At 36.1% G+C, this 19,251-nt stretch overlaps 1 protein-coding gene across 1 annotated transcript; it reads left to right on the forward strand.

The window, feature by feature from the left end:
- Positions 1 to 23: 23 nt before the first annotated feature.
- Positions 24 to 17,987, forward strand: LOC123557115 (ganglioside GM2 activator-like). Its single transcript, XM_053543452.1, has 6 exons — positions 24 to 366; positions 4,830 to 5,009; positions 8,219 to 8,392; positions 11,004 to 11,154; positions 12,896 to 15,597; positions 17,012 to 17,987. Exons 1-4 carry the CDS (start codon positions 244 to 246, stop codon positions 11,139 to 11,141), a joined length of 615 nt encoding a protein of 204 aa, XP_053399427.1. The 5' UTR covers positions 24 to 243; the 3' UTR covers positions 11,142 to 11,154; positions 12,896 to 15,597; positions 17,012 to 17,987.
- Positions 17,988 to 19,251: the final 1,264 nt, after the last annotated feature.

A 19,251-nucleotide genomic window follows, 5' to 3' on the forward strand; every position in this document is an offset into this window, starting at 1 on the left:
ACTTCAGTTAGACATTTTACTAAGATTATGACGCTTTTGCTTAATGCATTTATATGACTTAAGAGCATATGTTAGTGTTATTTGAAAAAAGTAGTTAAGCTATATTTGATCATATTTTAGATCGACAAATGACTGATAAAAGTAGGCAAGCGTCTTGATAATTTGTGTTGTGATCACTGATTTCCGGGTCGTAACTTTCGTTGGTTATTTGGAACACTTGAGTTACTGCGTCACTTGTTAAATATGCTTTTCTTTGTTATATCTGCACTTCTTTCACTTCAAGTGGAAGCACTGCCAAATGTGTTTCAGTATGAAATTGCAAAGGCACAATCGTTTGTGCACACGTTTGAAATGCCTAGGAAAGAGGTATGATATTTGATTCAAATTTATATTGTTATGTAATAAAAATCCTAATGGAATAAATCAAAATCTTAAATCGTGCTCAAGGTAATCAGATTTATCTTTTAAGTTTGTAACAACGAAACTATTCATGACACAACAGAAAGTGAAAATTCAATAGAAACTATTCACTTGAAAATGTAAAGTTTTAACTCGCTAAGTCACCCATGACAACAGTACGTGTTTTAAGCTGCACGAGTCATGCAATCATCCAAGACAGTAGACTTGCTGGTACATATGTGCAGTCTGATTTTGGTCTGTGCTGGTTGTAAAGGCAGAATCATTTGCCGCAAGCAGGCTAATTGAAGGTTATAAAAAATTATTATAATAACAATAATTCACATGTAAAATCAAAGTGCAAAAACTGGTCTTTCCATTTTGTTAATATGTGGTCTGTGTTTATGTCTGCATGCACTGTAACAGGCATCCTGGTAATGCAGCCTCTGTTTTCTTGTAATTTGTTTTTATTATCTGTGTTTAACCTGTTTATTTCGCCCAAAGAAGTATAAAGTATTTATTTTTATAGCTCTTTGTTTCGCCGTATTAACGCACTCATATCATATCGGCCAGTATTTTATTATGTTAAAACATACTCGATATATATTTGAGATAACAAGATCACTTTTGCACCTCTGTGTGAGTCTTTAATTAATTAATTACTACATAATTTCTCTCTGCCAATTTGTATATTAGTCAATTGATAATATTAATTGGTTCTAATTGTTTGTTTGAACATACAACCTCTTTATTCTAAGGCAGCATACACTAAATGTGAAAGATAATAACATATCGAAAAACCTTATTCTAAAGGATTGCCAACAAATGACATCATCTATCAAAAATGTTTTTCAATATATAACAAACTACAAAAAACCAAAAGAATTTATAAACACGCCGATGATGATAACGACACTCTGATCATTTGTTAATAACATAATGAAATATCGGCCGATATGGTATGAGTGCGTAAATACTGCGAATTAAACAGGTAAATCACAAATAGCAAATAATAATTCACAAGAAATGTAATTTATTTAACTAATATAATGATCCTTTATAATACAGTCTATCAAAGCCGGCTACCTTGACTTACATGTTCGTATACGATATGTATATATATATATATAGAGCCGGCTACCTAGACCTTTAGTAGACTAAAGGTCTAGGTAGCCGGATTTTACTGGCTACCTAGCCACTGCCATTAATTAAACAGAATGGCAAATATAATAGGCCTAAAAAAAAATTCTTTGTTTCCGGTAACATGCTAAAAAAAATTAGGGTAGGTAGGTTGGAAATTTTTTTTTTTTTTGGAAATTTTTTTTATTACGGGAGACTTTTCGGAAATTATTTTTATGTCAAAAAGTGATTACAAATAAGGGGGTTATGCCATTAGGGCATCTGTAAGTTGATTTCTAACATCACTGGCCATGTTTAAAGCATAAAAAGGGCAGTTTTGCATCTTTTTGTTAGAAGTCGAAAAAAAAATTCTCCAAGGCCATAAAAACATTTAGGGTCTGGCCAAAAATTTAGGGTAGGTCGGGATACCGGAAACAAACAATTTTTTTTTTACGCCTAATAATAAATGATTTGCTTGAGGATATAAAAGGGTTATGATTGAATAAAATCAGGGCCCACACTGGCCAATAATTGGCTGTAGCCAAATAAAGAAAAAGCAGCTGCTTTTAAAATCATACAAAAATATGTTTAAAATTGCAAAACGGACCATCAAATTTGTAGCCAAATTCAAAAATTTGTAGCCAAAGTGGCATTTTATTAGCCACTGGCTACAATGGCTAATGGCAGAGCGGGCCCTGAAAATGATTTTATTTATTACAGTACGTTCATGCATCATTCAAAAATAAAGTATGTATTAGGATGAGCTTCAGGCTGGGCCCCTAAACTTTTGAAGTTAGGAGTTCTGCTGGCTAATAACTGCTGAATGTTTATCTATATTTCTGATTTGCAAAGTAAGTGGACAGGCAGCATTGTGCCACTTGCTTATCACACAATTTACTTAATGAATATAAATGACACTGTTTTCCAGTTTCTTTCCAAAATTTATCTTTAAAAAGGATTGTAATCATTTTTGCAACTAAATGGAGACTCTTATACCGGTATAAATTTATAGGATTTTCAAGTGAAAAATGATTTTGAGCTATCAAATGACTGCGGGGAAAATACATGTACTTCCTCACTACCTGGTGCCACTTGTATTAGCTTCAGGCAATAGGTTGACCCTTACCCAGCTAGATTTATTGTCGAGCCCGCTTGTGGAAGCGAAGACATAGTTGTCCAAATGGCTGTTCGGTGTATGTGCGTGCGTGCGTCCGGGTTTTTTTGTCCGGACCATAATTTTGACATGCATGGAGCAATCTCGTTTATATTTGGCATGAATGTTAACCTCAGTGAGACGGAGTGTCATGCGCAAACTGCAGGTTCCTATCTCAAAGGTCAATGTCACACTTGGAGGTCAAAGGTTAAATTCAATAATGACTTAAATGTCCGGAGCATTTCTTTTTTATGCATGGAGGGATTTTGATGTAACTTGGCACAATTGTTCACCATCATGAGACGGAGTGTCATGTTTAAGAACCTAAGATTACTTCCCTTTGTTGTTTCTATAAATAGCTTATATTGTAACTTTTTTATTACTGGTCGTAGGGAAAAATCAAGACCACTTTTCTGTAGTACAATATGCATGTTACATCCAATTTTGAAGTGTATTTTGACCTATCTCTACTGGTAAGGATTGTTGTGTGGACTTTTTTTAAAATTTACTTCCCTTTGTTGTTACTATAAATAACTTATATTGTAACTTTTTGCAATCATTTTTTATTTGGCATAAATGTTTGCTTCAATGAGACAGCTAGGGTGTCATGTGCAACTCCTAGTCCTTTTGACAGCTGGCGGGCTCGTCATGTTGCCCGTGAGCATCTAGTATGATGAACTTGTCCAACCATTAATTGTTAAAAGGGGTACATACCAAAAAGATACTGACTTAATGGCGAACAGAGCAGATCAAGATCAGACTGAATAGATACCTATGCAGTCTGATTATGATTTGCACTGGTCGCAAAGGCAGAATCAATCCTGTCCAGTATGATAAGGGTTAAAAATCCATTAGACAAGTATACTCGTGTTTTGATAAAGCTTGATTCTTGACCAGACCCAATTGTGCTTGCTCATTGAGCTTGCTGTGAAAGTATGGGCTGCCGTTTGAGGAAAAATGATAATTTGACTAGTTTTGATCCTTTGTTATTGGCAAGGGTTAATTTATTAATTGTTTCCATTGAAAGAGAACTCAATTCTCAATCTTTTGGAATTTTCAATTGGACAAGTTTGCCATACGGTAACAAGACACTTAGCATGCATTCCAGCCATCCGATAACCCATTATGCCTAGCTTGTCCACTAGGGCTTTTCTAGGCATTCTGTAAACTCTTTAAATCTGACTGACATAGTTACATGGTATAATAAATTATATTTCAATGAAAATATTGTAATATGAAAGTAGGCACTGCCTTATCCAATGGGAAAACCCAATTATGTATGGATTCTTACTCCTAGACACCTCCTTTCATAATCACAGTAAAACTGAATACAAAAACTACCGGTAAGTGGTTGTTAATACAACAAGGGCTGCAATTCTTGTCTTCCTCAGACAATCCAGCTGAAACTTTCAGGTTGGCATTACACTGTAGCGGTTAACATTTCTACCATGTTTTATTTAAATTATCTGAAAAAAACATGTCTAAAATGCACCAAATGGACAGACGCACAGGTGAGAAAACAATGTCTCTTTGCCTATGGCGAGGAATTTATGCTGATAATTTGTTATAAAAGAATGTAATAGTGATTATCACCAAAATAATTATTATATATCCGCGCAGGCTGGTCTGGATCCATGCTGGTCGCAAAGCCACTATGTTGATTTTCTCATGGCACGGCTCATATTACTACAACTACAGTAACTAATGATAATGAAATCTTTATTTAATAATTATTAAAAGTTCATAAGAAAGCATGGAATGCAAACTTATTACAAATATTTGCCTTTATAAAGTAACAATGACAGGTAATATATGAAGGACTAAAACTGAAAAAAGAAACAGTTTATTTGTTTCATCACAAGATATTTTATTTTAAAAAGTATACTGTATGATATTTTATCCGGTATTGTAAAAGATATGTTCATTTGTTTGACACTTGCAAGAAAGAAGGTAAAGGTAAGCACTCACATTAATATATTTGATGGTAAACTGAATAGAAAATCAGCATGTTAAAATAAAATAATGATATTGAATTGAAAAATAGAAAACATTTCAGTATCATTTCGGCAAATTATGTCAAAAGGTCTAAAAAAATCTTGTTTGCTCTTAGATTGTACATATAAGTTACAAAATTTAATAGTTTCGAGAATTTGTTTTTCAGAATTATCCATCTGAAGGACAAAGAAAGTTAGGGCCAGCAAAATGGGAGGACTGCAGTTCAACAGCACCGTTAGTGAATATCAAAAGTTTATCTATTACTCCTGATCCTCTTCACTTTCCTGGACCGCTTGATGTGGCAACAGAGTTCACTATTAAAGAAAACCTTTTAGCACCCCTAAAGGTAAAATACATAAGATTTTGATATGCTGAATTACATGCAGAGAATATAATAAGAAATAAAAATGCAGATTAATTTTGTTATCTATAATACATTTAAAGGTAAACTGTTGAGGTCTCCAGGACCGAGTAGTTAATGTCGCTGACTTCAAATAATTTGCCATTCACCAATGTGGGTTAGAGCCTCACTTTGGGCCTTGAATTCTTCATGCGAGGAAGCCATCCAGCTGGCCTTTGGAAGGTCGGTTGTTCTACCCAGTTACCTGCCCATGATGAAATAATGCATGGGGCTGCACCTCAGGGCTCATCCTCCACCATCAAAGCTTGAAAGTTGCCTTAAATGATCTATAATTATATTGGTGCAGCTTTAAACCCAGGACAGATTGATAATGATGTGTTGTTTTAAACGTAGTATCAAATAAAAAGTTTTGTATGTGGGGTTTAATTAATAATAATTGATCAGTAAAGATTGTCCACTGTTGCAGTATTGCTGACTCTTGATTTCAACCTGTAAAGTTTAATTTTAGCTCACCTGAGCAAGAAGTGCTCAAGGTGAGGTATTGTGACTTGTCATTGTCCGCGTCAGCACTTGCCTTGTTACCACTCTAGAGGCCACAGTTATATCCAAATCTTTATGAAAGTTGGTCAGAATGTTTGTCTTGATGATCTCTAGGCCAAGTATGAAACTAGGTCATCTGGAGTCAAAAACTAGGTCAGTAGGCCAGATCAAAGGAAAATCTTGTTAACACTCTAGAGTCCACAATTTAAGTTTGAAACTCTAGGGAATTGGTCAGGATGTTTGTCTTGATGACCTCTAGGTCAAGTTCGAATCTGGGTCATGTGGTTTCAAAAACTAGGTCACCCGGTCAAATCAAAGGAAAAGAGAGTTAACACTCTAGAGGCCACATTTATGAGCCTATCTTTGTGAAACTTGGTCAGAATGTTTATCTTGATGATTTCTAGACCAAGTTCGATACTGGGTCATGTGGGTTCAAAAACTAGGTCACCTGCTCATGCCAAAGGAAAACCTTGTTAACACTCTTGAGGCCACATTTATGAGGCTATCTTGGTGAAACTTGGTCAGAAGGTTTATCTTGATGATTTCTAGACATGTTTGAAACTGGGTCTTGTGGGGTCAAAAACTAGGTCACCCACTCATACTAAAGGAAAAGCTTGTTAACACCCTAGAGGCTACATTTATGATCCTCTCTTCATGAAACTTGGTCAGAATGTTTATCTTGATGATCTTTAGGCTAAGTTCGAATATGGGTCATGTTGTTTCAAAAACTAGGTCAGTAGGCCAGATCAAAGGAAAATATTATTAACACTTTAGAGATCACATTTTAAGTTTGAAACTGATGAGAAATAGTGAGAGTGTTTGTCTGGATGAAATCTAGATCATATTTGAATATGGGTCATCTTGGGTCAAAAACTAGGTCACCTAGTCAAATAAGGAAAAACTGTGTGTGTGCAAAAGGGGCTTCATTTATGACTGGATATTCATTGAATTTGATCAGAATGATCTTCTTGGTGAAATCTAGGTCAAGGTCGAATACGGGTCATCTGGGGTCAAAAACTAGGTCACTTGGTCAAATCAAAGAAAAACCTTGTGTGTGCAATAGGGGTTGCATTTTTCAATTGATGTGCATGCAGCTTCATCAGAATGTTTGTCTCCATAAAATCTCAGATGAGTTTTTAGCCAGTTGACATGGGGTCAAAAACTAGGACACTAGGTCAAATCAAAGAAAAAGTTTGTTTTCACTCTAGGGACCACATTTTTTATTCAATGTTCATAAAACATGGTCAGAATGTTTGTTATTATGAAGTCTTGGATGATTTCCAATCTGGGTCACATGGAGTCAAAAACTAGGTCACTAGGTCAAATCAAAAGAAAAGCTTGTGATTAATCGAGAGGCCACATTTTTGCTCCAATCTTCATGCAACTTGGTCAGAATGTTTATATCCTTGAAAACTCGGACAAGTTTGGAACTGGATCATGTGATGTTAAAAACTAGGTCACAAGGTCAAACATGTTTACACTGTTACAGTGTGTTACTCAGTTGAGCAACGTAGGGCCATCTTGGCCCTCTTGTTTTTGCATGTTACTGATGTTACTGATACCGCTAACTTTGCCAGGTTGGTAAAAGATTGAGCCAAAGGTCACTTATTTTATGTGTGTATCGACAAGGATCCCTCACCCTTGAATGAAAGGAACAATTAATTTCAGCCAAGTCCTCTATAGTTGTTGTATATGAACTTCCATAGCATCCAGTCTAGGTTGATAATGCAAGAAACAGTACCAGTTTAAGTAACCATCCAGCCCAGGGCACTTGGTCAGGAAATGAGTCATAACCAGAAATCATAGTGCAGTGTTTTGCATGTTTTTCAACCTGCTAGGTGTGGTAAACTGTGCCATTGGCTTAAATGAGTAGCTTCCTTGCATGTCAAGCTGTATCTAAGGTAAGGATCCCATAATGAGATTTTGGTCATAATGATATCAAGTCATCTGTGTTCAAAAGCTAGGTCAGTAAATCAGATCATAGAAAAAACATTATTAACAGTTTGCATACTTAATCGTACCCCCAGACACAGAGTATATGGGAGGACTTATTTGATTCACATATTTCTCAATTTTCTGTCCATCCTGTCTGTCTGTTCCATATCTTTAACTACTGGGGAAGAGTTTGATAAAAACACCATCAATGAACAGTTGATGATCAATATGATGTGCATAACAGACAACCTAGATCACTAAGCCCAATGTCAAGGTCACACAGAGTTACGCCCCTTTTTAACTTACATTTTTTTTGTTAAAGTTTTAGATAAGTCAAATATCTCTGTTACTGGTACTATCAAAGCTTTTGACATGAAACTTAAAATAGTTATTTACTATCAAAGCCTACACCAGGAGAAACAATCCACATAACTCTGATTATGCACTTTTATAACTTAGAATTTTTTTGTTAAAGTTTTGTAAAGTTTTACTGGCTAAGTTCTAAGTCAGAGTCAAGCACTAAGAAATGTTTAACATTCTATCTTACAGACAGCTCTTACTTAACTGACTTAAGGAATTTACTTGTATTTAGAATAATTTAGTAGAAAATGGCATTTACCAAGTTGTACTTGGACCTCTTATAATGTTTATTAACGTTTACAGTTACATAGTATTACTTAGAGACTGTCATTAAAAAGGGGCTAATTTTATTATTTCAGGTAGACTTATTGATAAAGAAGAAGATACTTGGTACATATATTGAGATACCATGCATTGATAACTTCGGGTCATGTAAATATGACGATATTTGTCAAGTACTGTCACAGGTTGGAGACCAGTGTCCTGATCCTCTAAAAAAAATTGGTATTAAATGTAGCTGTCCATTTGGAAAGGTAAGGCTCACTTCTTAATTATTTGGTTTTTAAATTTGAAGATTTCTTCAACAAGAAACTTTTCCAAGTCTTTGTCAGTAAAAATAATCTTTATATGAGCCGTGCCATGAGAAAACCAACATAGTGGGTTTGCGACCAGCATGGATCCAGACCAGCCTGCGCATCCGCGCAGTCTGGTCAGGATCCATGCTGTTCGCTTTCAAAGCCTATTACAATTAGAGAAACCGTTAGCGAACAGCATGTATCCTGACCAGACTGCGCGGATGCGCAGGCTGGTCTGGATCCATGCTGGTCGCAAAGCCACTATGTTGGTTTTCCCATGGCACGGCTCATATATGAATCAGACCCTATGAGCTGTTGCATTTGAGATTCTTCTGAGAGCATTGGAAACCATAAGATATGCAAACAATGATAGTCTGAAATTTGGATAAACTTATTCTTAAATGGTTCAAAGTCTCCAGTCTCTAACTATATTTTCAAATGACTTGAACCAAATATAACTGATAGTGAGACAACACAAAGAATGTAACATTTGACCAAATTTGCAGTTCTCTGCATCCACTGTTTATCATTTAAACTCTTTTTCAGTGGGCACTTTTGTATATACATTACAGTAATAATAATTGTTATGTGACACATGCAGAGCACAACTGTTAGCTGTATAAGTTCAAGGTCATGTCTTTGTGTTATGGTTAGAGATTACATTTATTCATCCTTTCATGAGGATGTAATGTGGAATTACTAGTTCTACAGTAGTCTCTGATATAAACTACTATGATCAAATACCATATATTGATTAATTTATGCCCTCCCCTGACCATTTATTTGGGAAAAAACAAGTAGATTTAGGTTAGGTTAAAAATTGAATACAGGTAATATAATTAATTGTCTAATAAATGCACAAGGAAGGCTATTGCTCTCACCTTGGTTTTGCTACTGCCACCCACCCCACCCCACATCCCTCCATTTCATATTCTTAAAGTCTTAAACCAAGCGTCTCAGTGTCACTTTATGTACTTAATTGTTGCCCCTATTATCATCAAACTTTGAATTGATTAAATAAGGGGAAGACATGTCTACTCATGAGTTTTGATAGGCATCAAAAAAAAAAAAATGCAAATTTAAGTATTTATTTTTGCAGATATGCAGGTTAACTGTTGCTCTGCTTACTTATATAATGATAGTATCTTGAAAAACATTTTCGAATGGTCAGGCGTATTGTCCTTCCAACACCTTCCCACGTCAAGGTCACAGGGTCCTGAACATTGAAAACCATTTCCGATCAATAACTTGAGAACCACTAGACCCAGAATTTTGAAACTTTATAGGATGATTGATCATGCAGAGTAGATATCTATGACCACTATTGCTTTTGATATCACTCTGTTAAAGGTTAAGGTCACAAGGGTCTAAACATGGAAAACCATTTTCGATCAATAACTCGAGAACCACTTGACCCAGAATGTCAAAACTTCATAGGATGATTGGACATGCAGAGTAGGTGACCCATATTGATTTTGGGTCACTCTGTTAAAGGTCAAGGTCGCAGCCAACAGAACATGGAAACCACTTCTGGTCAGAAACTTGAGAACCACTTGGCCAAGAATGTTGAAACTTCAAAGGATGATTGTTCATGCAGATTAGATGACCCCTAATATTTTTGGGGTCACTCTAGTAAAGGTCAAGGTCGCAGCAAACAGAAGATGTAGAACCACATTTGGTCAGTAACTTAAGAACCACTTGACCCAGAATGTTGAAAATTCATAGGATGATTGATCATGCAGAGTAGATGACCCATATCGATTTTGGGGGTTAAAGGTCAAGGTCACAGGGGCCTGAACATGGAAAACCATTTTCGATAAATAGCTTGAGAACCACTTGACTCAGAATGTTGAAACTTCATAGAATGGTTGGTCTGCAGAGTAGATGACTTCTGTCAATTTTGGGGTCACTCTGTAAAAGTCAAGGTCACGGGGGCCTGAACATGGAAAACCATTTCCAATCAATAGCTTGAGAACCACTTGACCAAGAATGTTGAAACATCATACTAGGATGATTATACATGCAGAATAGATGACGCCTGATTTTGGGGTCACTAAATTAAAGGTCAAGGTCACAGGGGCCTGAACACTGAAAACCATTTCCGGTCAGTAACTTAAGAACCATTTGACCCAGAATGTTGAGTCTTCATAGGATGATTTGACATGCAGAGTAGGTGACCCGTACTGATCATGGGGTCCCTTGATCAAAGGTCAAGGTCACAGGGGCCTGAACATGGAAAACCATTTCCGGTTCATAACTTGAGAACCACTAGGCCCAGAATGTTGAAACTTAGTGGGATGACCGGACATGCCAAATAGATGAGCCAACCATAAGTGACTATGCATTGGGCAAGAAATGCGCTTTGCTACAAAAGCATCTTCTAGTAGTTATTGTATATTCTCACTCAAAAGCAAGTTAAACTTACCGTAGTTACCTATATATAATGCGCACAGATGTATAATACACACCCACAATTCAGGTGTGGTTCTGTGGGTAAAAACTGCACATTATACACTAGTATCTACTATATATTGATAGTATCAACATTATACCTTATATTTCTATACAGGGAACGTACAATCTGCCGAAGACAGAGTTTGACCTTACAGCTGACGTTATACCATCTGGGGAATACGAGATTCAGGCTAATGTAACAATGCAAGGAGCCGAGGTTGTATGCCTGAAGTTGTTTCTTATTGTTGAATAAAATACTATCTGTCGTAAGTAATATTACATATTCTGTCAGTCAGACTATAGTTTAACCCTTATTATGCCCCCCCTTCAAAGAAGTTGGGGTATATTGTTTTGCAGATGTCTGTCGGTCGGTCGGTATTTAGACTAATCCATTTCGGGATGATAATTCAAGAACCCTTGGGCCTAGGATCATGAAAGTTGATAGGGAGGTTGTTCATCCCCAGCAGATGACCTTATTGAATTTGAGATCAGAATGTCAAAGATCAAGGACACAGTGACCTAGAACAGTTCAGCGGTTTCCGGACGATAACTCAATAACACTTGGGGCTAGGATCATGAAAGTTGATATGGAGGTTGCTCATGAACAGCAGATGACCCCTATTGATTTTTAGGCCAGTAGGTCAAAAGTCAAGGTCACAGTGACCAGGAACATTTTAACGGTTTCCAGATGGAAACTCAAGAACGCTAGGGCCTAGGATCACGAAAGTTGATAGAGAGGTTGGTCATGACCAACAGATGACCCCTATTGATTTTGAGGTCAGTATGCCAAAGGTCAAGTACACAGGGACCTGGAACAGTAAACCGGTTTCCAGACGATAACTTTAGAACGGTTAGGCTTATGATCATGAAACTTAATAGGGAGGTTGATCATGACCAGCAGATGACCCCTATTGATTTTGAGATCAGTGGGCCAAAGGTTAAGGACACAGGGACTTGGAAGAGTTAAACCGTTTCCAGACGATAACTTGAGAACGCTTGGGCCTAGGATCATGAAACTTTATTAGGAGGTTTATCATAACCATCAGATGACCTCTAACGATTATGAGGTCAATCAGTCAAAGGTCAAGGTCACTTTGCCCAAGAACAGTAGCACTCTTGTGCACAGTGACCAAATAATTTCTGTTCCTTGTGCAGTTATTACTGAATGCATCGGGGTGGGGGGGGGGGAGGGCATTTCGTGTTCTACGAGCTCTTGTTAGATTAGAATTCACCAGTACTACAATGTCTCAAAAATGAGTGCTGTAAATGAAGAATCTTTTTTTTCTCATATTAAACCATAGAATATGAATGTTATTGCTCTTTGAACCTACTTAATGTATTAATTAAAAACAATGATGTGATTAAACCACTTAGTTGGAGTATACATGTAATAGAGCCATGCAATGAGAAAACCAACATAGTGCGTTTGCCACCAGCATGGATCCAGACTAGCCTGCGCATCCACGCAGTCTGGTCAGGATCCATGCTGTTCACTTTCAAAGCCTATTGCAATAAGACAAACCATTAGCAAACAGCATGTATCCTGACCAAACTGCACAGATGTGCAGGCTGGTCTGGATCTAACCTGGTTGCAAATGCACTATGTTGGTTTTCTCATGGTGAGGCTCATATAGTTTTGTTTCAGTGAATCATTTAGCCTTTAGATTGTCTTTAAGTGAGATCAGATGTTCTGTTATCAAAGTCCATACATAATTACATGGCCGCTTCAATTAAAATGACTTCTTTTTTTTTCAGATTTTTTTGTAAATATGAAGTGGTAACAAAAGTTGTTTTAAGTGTGCTGTGAACAAATTGACCTTTCATATGAAATTATTTATAGGAATGAATTTGCTTTAATGTATCTTGATTATATAAAGACTTAGAGATTGAATTAAAAAAAAAAACAACATACATTGTATGTATAACATTACAACATTTGTTGGATGCAAGTTTCCCTGAAATATATTGAACAAAATTGAAAATGTCTGCCTATATTTTAAATTTCAGATATCAGGAAGAGACAAGGTGCTGAAGTTTTAGAAGATCTACAATTTTAGAAGACAACATTCCATATGCAAGCAGGGATGTTAATATATTTTTAAGCGATTATGTATATTTTATGCATATATTAAGTTGTATGAAAAAGATTTAAAGAGGACGTTGGTTTGTTTTAGTGTAACATCAGGCTGTCTTCCACCAGAACACCAGATACCGTCTGAGCCAATTGCTACAAATTCATGAAAATTATTCAGATTATTCAAAATTATTTTTTTGTGTGGCTTGCACGAAACAGATCAGAAAAATAAATTGGAGAGAGTGTAAGCATTGGTGATCACAGGTCATTGATATATTGATCACGTAAAACTAACAAATTTTCTTTTTAGTTCACGTTTTAACCAAATTTTACATATACACATGTATTATAGTTTGATATGTAATGTATTTATATCTTTGATATTTTTAATTTGAATAAACAACATAGATCTTGCTCTTACACAATATTCCGGTACTTCACTGAAAAAACTTGAATAACAGATTTTCTTTACTAAAATTGATTGAATGAAGCAGTTTCATTCTGTTATCTCTGTCAGAAAAAAGCCTGCCTGTTCAATAGGGAAAGCACTAATTTACGTACCGCCGGCTTGTAAGTCTGATCCCTGGGTGGGGCGTATGTTCTTCTCAATCTTGTCTAAATTCAGGCCTTGTCAAAATTCAGTCTTAGACTAACTTAAGTCTTGTTTAAATTCAGTCATATCTTCAGTCTTCTCTTAATTCAGCTTTGTCAATATTCAGTCTTTATACAAATTCAGTCTTATTTAACTTCAGTCATATTTAAATTCAGTCTTTATCTTCATTGACTAAACCAACAACTAGTAGACATTTTTATGAACACTGTTATCATGTCCTTAAAATTGCAAAGGTTGGTTGATATTTATTCCTTGGAATTGGAAGTCTTAAATATTGTATAATATTACATTGTTATGATGTCATTACTGGATTGTATTGTAGCTGTTTTGCATGTGAAGATTGTCATACATGTCAATATGTGTTTTTCACTGCTGAAAATAATGGTGGAAAATAGTACCTGTGTGAGTAACATTTTTCTGTGTCTGTATACACACTCCAAGAAGGCATACAGTATTTAGAAGAACACTAAAGAATCTTGGTACTAGATACACTTCTACTGATACTCACAATTATGACAACTTGTAACATTATATAAAAAATATTATACTAAAAATAACGAAAACATAGCGACGGTTTACGACTCCTAGCAGGGTAGTATTTTCTGTCATTATTCCCAGCACTGTGTTCGCACAGCAGTGTGTTCACCCAGCACTGTGTTCGCCCAGCACTGTGTTCGCCCAGCAGTGTGTAAGCAGTGGTTAGCCCAGCAGTGTTCATGCAAGTCAATATGACTTCTTATCACAAATCATATGACTGGTTTTTAGACCAGTGGAAAGGACTATAAATTAAGATTTAGTCATTAGAACCTGGAAATAAAATAACACTTTATTACTTAAAAAATGAATGTAAATGAACAGTTAGGATGTTACATATGTTATTAATGCTAAACAGTATCCCAAGTTTTATGTTTTTACACAGCTGTGAATTAGATCTGAACAAGAGGTTTATTACTTGAATATTGCATTTATATAGTCTGTTAGTTGAGCTGATATTATGATTGTTCTGTACATAAAATTTTGTAAAGAAGCATAACCTAATCAGAGGCTAGTCTTTGCTTTATACAGGAGTTAACTAATCATTTTTTGTTATTATATCCTGGTTATTATACCCTGGCTTTGGAAACCAGGGATTCATATAGTGTTTGAACCATCTGTCCACCAGTCCATCTATCCATCATACTTAATTGACATTGTATTCAGCCACTGGTACAGTTTCCATCCAATTCAGTTGAAACTTGGCTTACATTTTCAGTATGAAACAATCATAATAGTTTTGGAACTTGAGATTGGTGCAACACTTCTTATTTCATACTTGCAAGCATTTTCAGGGGGTATGATACAGTTTTGACATTATCCTTATTTGTCAGTATGAGATATCTAGTGTGTTATTTTATTTCTTCACACAGATTTAATACATGTATTTATTCGTTCTCACTATTTTCACTTTGAAGTCTTCTTTCAATGCTTTTAAACTATTTTTATTCTTGCACTTGACTCGCACCTGCTAGTTTATCTGAAAGGGGCTTAAGCAGTATGAAAAGATAGATAGATTATACATGTATTTAACCACATTGCTTACCAAACGGTTAACAAGTGGGTTTAAAGTTGTGGTTTAAAACTTTACTTTTAGTTTTATGATTAGATGTAATACTGTGAAATCATTTTTATTTGCGTAGGATGAATTTTCGCGTATTTCGCGCTAGGACCGATGCGCATATTTAAGATTGCGATATTATTATTTTTTGATTATATTGTTTCCTTTCTAAAATTGAAAATGCACGAATTAAAGCCTGTGCGAAACAGTCGTTCTTCACGTTTGCGCAAATTTCATGCCAGTGAATTTAAATGATTTCACAGTATACCCTGCTGAAACAGGCAAAGTTGATTGATAAGGAGTGCTTCATGCACTGGTCCTTAATATACACTTATTGAATGGCTTGATGGTTCATTTTAGACCCATAGCAAATAATTCTTAAAGTAAGTTATTCAGTAACTGTTTTATTACATGACGTCAATAATTATGTCTCCCCCAGGAGACATATTGTTTTTGCCCTGTCCGTCCGTCCGTCCGTCCGTCCGTACGTCACACTTCATTTCCGAGCAATAACTGGAGAACCATTTGACCTAGAACCTTCAAACTTCATAGGGTTGTAGGGCTGCTGGAGTAGACGACCCCTATTGTTTTTGGGGTCACTCCGTCAAAGGTCAAGGTCACAGGGGCCTGAACATTGAAAACCATTTCCGATCAATAACTAGAGAACCACTTGACCCAGAATGTTGAAACTTCATAGGATGATTGATCATGAAGAGTAGATGACCCCTATTGATTTTGGGGTCACTCCGTCAAAGGTCAAGGTCACAGGGGCCTGAACATTGAAAACCATTTCCGATCAATAACTAGAGAACCACTTGACCCCGAATGTTGAAACTTCATAGGATGATTGGTCATGAAGAGTAGATGACCCCTATTGATTTTGGGGTCACTCCGTCAAAGGTCAAGGTCACAGGAGCCTGAACATTGAAAACCATTTCCAATCAATAACTAGAGAACCACTTGACCCAGAATGTTGAAACTTCATAGGATGATTGATCATAAAGAGTAATTGACCCCTATTGATTTTGGGGTCACTCCATCAAAGGTCAAGGTCACAGGGGCCTGAACATGGAAAACCATTTCCGATCAATAACTAGAGAACCACTTGACCCAGAATGTTGAAACTTCATAGGATGATTGTACATGCAAAGTAAATGACCCCTATCGATTTTGGGGTCACTCCATTAAAGGTCAAGGTCACAGGGGCCTGAACATTGAAAACCATTTCCGGTCAATAACTTGAGAACCACTTGACCCAGAATGATGAAACTTCATAGGATGATTGGTCATGCAGAGTAGATGACCCCTAACGATTTTAGGGTCACTCTGTTAAAGGTCAAGGCCACAGGGGCCTGAACATGGAAAACCATTTCCAATCAATAACTTGAGAACCTCTCGACCCAGAATGTTAAAACTTCATAGGATGATTGAACATGCAGAGTAGATGACCCCTATTGATTTTGGGGTCAGTCTGTTAAAGGTCAAGGTCACAGTGGCCTGTTCATGTAAAATCATTTTTTGGAAATAACTTGAGAATCACTTGACCTACAATGTTGAAACTTAATAGGATGATTGGACATGCAGAGTAGATGACCCCTATTTATTTTGAGGTCACTTGATCAAAGGTCAAGGTCACAGGAGCCTGAACAGTGACTTGAGAACCACTAGGCCAAGAGTGTTGAAATTTAGCGGGATGACTGGACATGCCAAGTAGATGATCCCTATTGCAGCCAACCATCAGTGTCTCTTTGATTTTTGCTCCTGACACCTATTGACTTCTTGCCTATAGGACTTTGCATTGGGGGAGACATGCGCTTTTTTACAAAAGCATTTTCTAGTTAGTTTTGTTAAGCTGCCTAAAAGTAACGTTGACTGCAAACTGCTACATTTGTCAGTAATTCTTTCATGTACTTTTGCAGGAAAATTTAACAATTACATGTTCAGGCCCTCTTTAGACCTGTATTATATATTGTTTCATTTCACTCGTATATCTCTTTATCACTTTCATATTGTATATGTACTATATTTTCTCCATTTAATGCCCTCCCTGGAAAAGAATGCAACTGCCTTCATTTCCTCAAAAAAAAAAAAAAAGATTTATTTAAGTTAAAAAAAATGAATACCAGCAGTATGGTAGAGCTACAGTTGATTATGTTTCTTCATTTCTATTTGTATTTATAGCCTTATGTTTAAAAAAATGTAAAAATACCCCACTTTTATTGCCATAACAAAAAATATGATTCTCCCGGGGTGGGGGGTGGGGGTGGGGAGGCATTAATAATGGAATATATGGTACTTGTATCCTGGTTTTATATGTATTTTGAAAAAGCTCACTGCTGAAAACTATTAGAACAATCAAGCCATTTGGAAAAATCTGCATTTTGCATGTTTGTACAAGTCATGTGATATGTCATTTTGTTTAAGAGCTGATGTATGCTTTTACTTTTTGTTATATTTTACAGCTTTATAGATATTCATAGGTCAACATTGTTAACTGTCATGATTAGCTTTTCTTTGCAATGTAATGCCCAATATATATATATATATAAAAAAAGCAGTGTATAAACATAGTTTTAGTTTCATTTCTGCTTTTATTTGGAAGTGACAGGTGCTGACTTTCATCAGACCTGTACAAATATAAGTATATTAAAGTGAAATAACTGGTTTGATATTGCAAGTGCAAGACTATTTTTATATAAAAAAAATAAAAGAATATTTTGATATGTATTGTAAAATATTTTGGTACTGTTTTTCAAAAGCTACTTATTGTTATTTGTACTTTCCTGCACAGAAATAAACTCTCTTTTTTTTTATCATATTTTGGTTTGTGGTATTTTATATCAGGTTGAAATCTTTTTCTTAGAGATGGCATGTCTATAAGAGTTTAAGATGGAAATTCTGTTTAATTTTCAAGTTAAGCTGCAAAAAGGAAAACAGCTGTCATATGAACTCATATGAGAAAAGCAACATAGTGCATTTGTGACCAGCATGGATCAAGACCAGTCTGCGCATCCACGCAGTCTGGTCAGGATCCATGCTGTTTGCTTTCAAAGCCTATTGCAATTAGAGAAACTGTTAGCCAACAGCATGGATCCTGACCAGACTGCGTGGATGCGCATGCTGGTCTGGATCCATGCTGGTCACAAATGCACCATGTTGGTTTTCTCATGGCATGGCTCATATGTGATTATTACACTACCCTTATGACCTCAGTGCATCCTACTTTTGGACTTATCAACAAGAGGGGTTAATTTAGTACATTGCTTGTACGATATAGATCATTTGCAATTGAATGGTGCAATGGCTGATAAAAATTTTAAGTTAGTAAACAATGTGTAGTTTGTAATATATAGATATATCAAATGACAGATCATGTAAACAAGTGAACAGTCTTGCAGATATAATTTAATTTAGTTACTTACATTTTATGTAATGCTTGCATCAGAAAATTGCATCTGAAAACTCATGCAAGCTCTAATTTCGGTTTGACATACTTTTAGGCGCAAAACATAATTTATAGTATTTACGTAAAATAATTTTAATTGTTTTACCAAAAGAAGTCAGAATCTAAACCATTTTTATAAAATGGGATGTATTCTTGGAACGCTGCTGGCGGGCAGGCACATGGGCGGCATCCACAAACTGTCCGGAGCATATCTTCTTCTTGCATGGTGGGATTTTAATGTAACTTGGTTCAAGTCTTCACAACCATAAGACAGAGTGTCATGCACAAGAACCAGGTCCTTAGGTCTAAGGTCAAGGTCACAGAGGTCATGGGTCAAATTCAGTAATGACTGTCCAGAGCATTTCTTTATCATGCTTGAAGGGATTTGATGTAACTTGGCACAATTGTTTACCATCATTAGACAAAGTGTCATGTTCAAGAACCAGGTCCCCTGTTTAGAATTACCTCCCTTTGTTGTTACTTTAAATAGCTTATATTGTAACTTTTTTATTACTGGTCATAGGGAAAAAATGAGACCACTTTTCTGTAGTACAACATGCATGTTGCATCCGATTGTGAGGTGTATTTTGACCTATCTGTTCCTGGTAAGGATTTCAGTGTGGACTCGGAATATTTT

Source organism: Mercenaria mercenaria, chromosome 5 (assembly GCF_021730395.1).
Source record: "Mercenaria mercenaria strain notata chromosome 5, MADL_Memer_1, whole genome shotgun sequence".
NCBI classification, from domain to species: Eukaryota; Metazoa; Mollusca; class Bivalvia; order Venerida; family Veneridae; genus Mercenaria; species Mercenaria mercenaria.

Coding starts and splice junctions, on each gene's coding strand:
- LOC123557115 (XM_053543452.1), top strand. CDS start 244: ATGCTTTTCTTTGTTATATCTGCACTTCTTTCACTTCAAGTGGAAGCA. Junction 367..4,829: donor TTGAAATGCCTAGGAAAGAG/GTATGATATTTG, acceptor TTTGTTTTTCAG/AATTATCCATCTGAAGGACA. Junction 5,010..8,218: donor ACCTTTTAGCACCCCTAAAG/GTAAAATACATA, acceptor TTATTATTTCAG/GTAGACTTATTGATAAAGAA.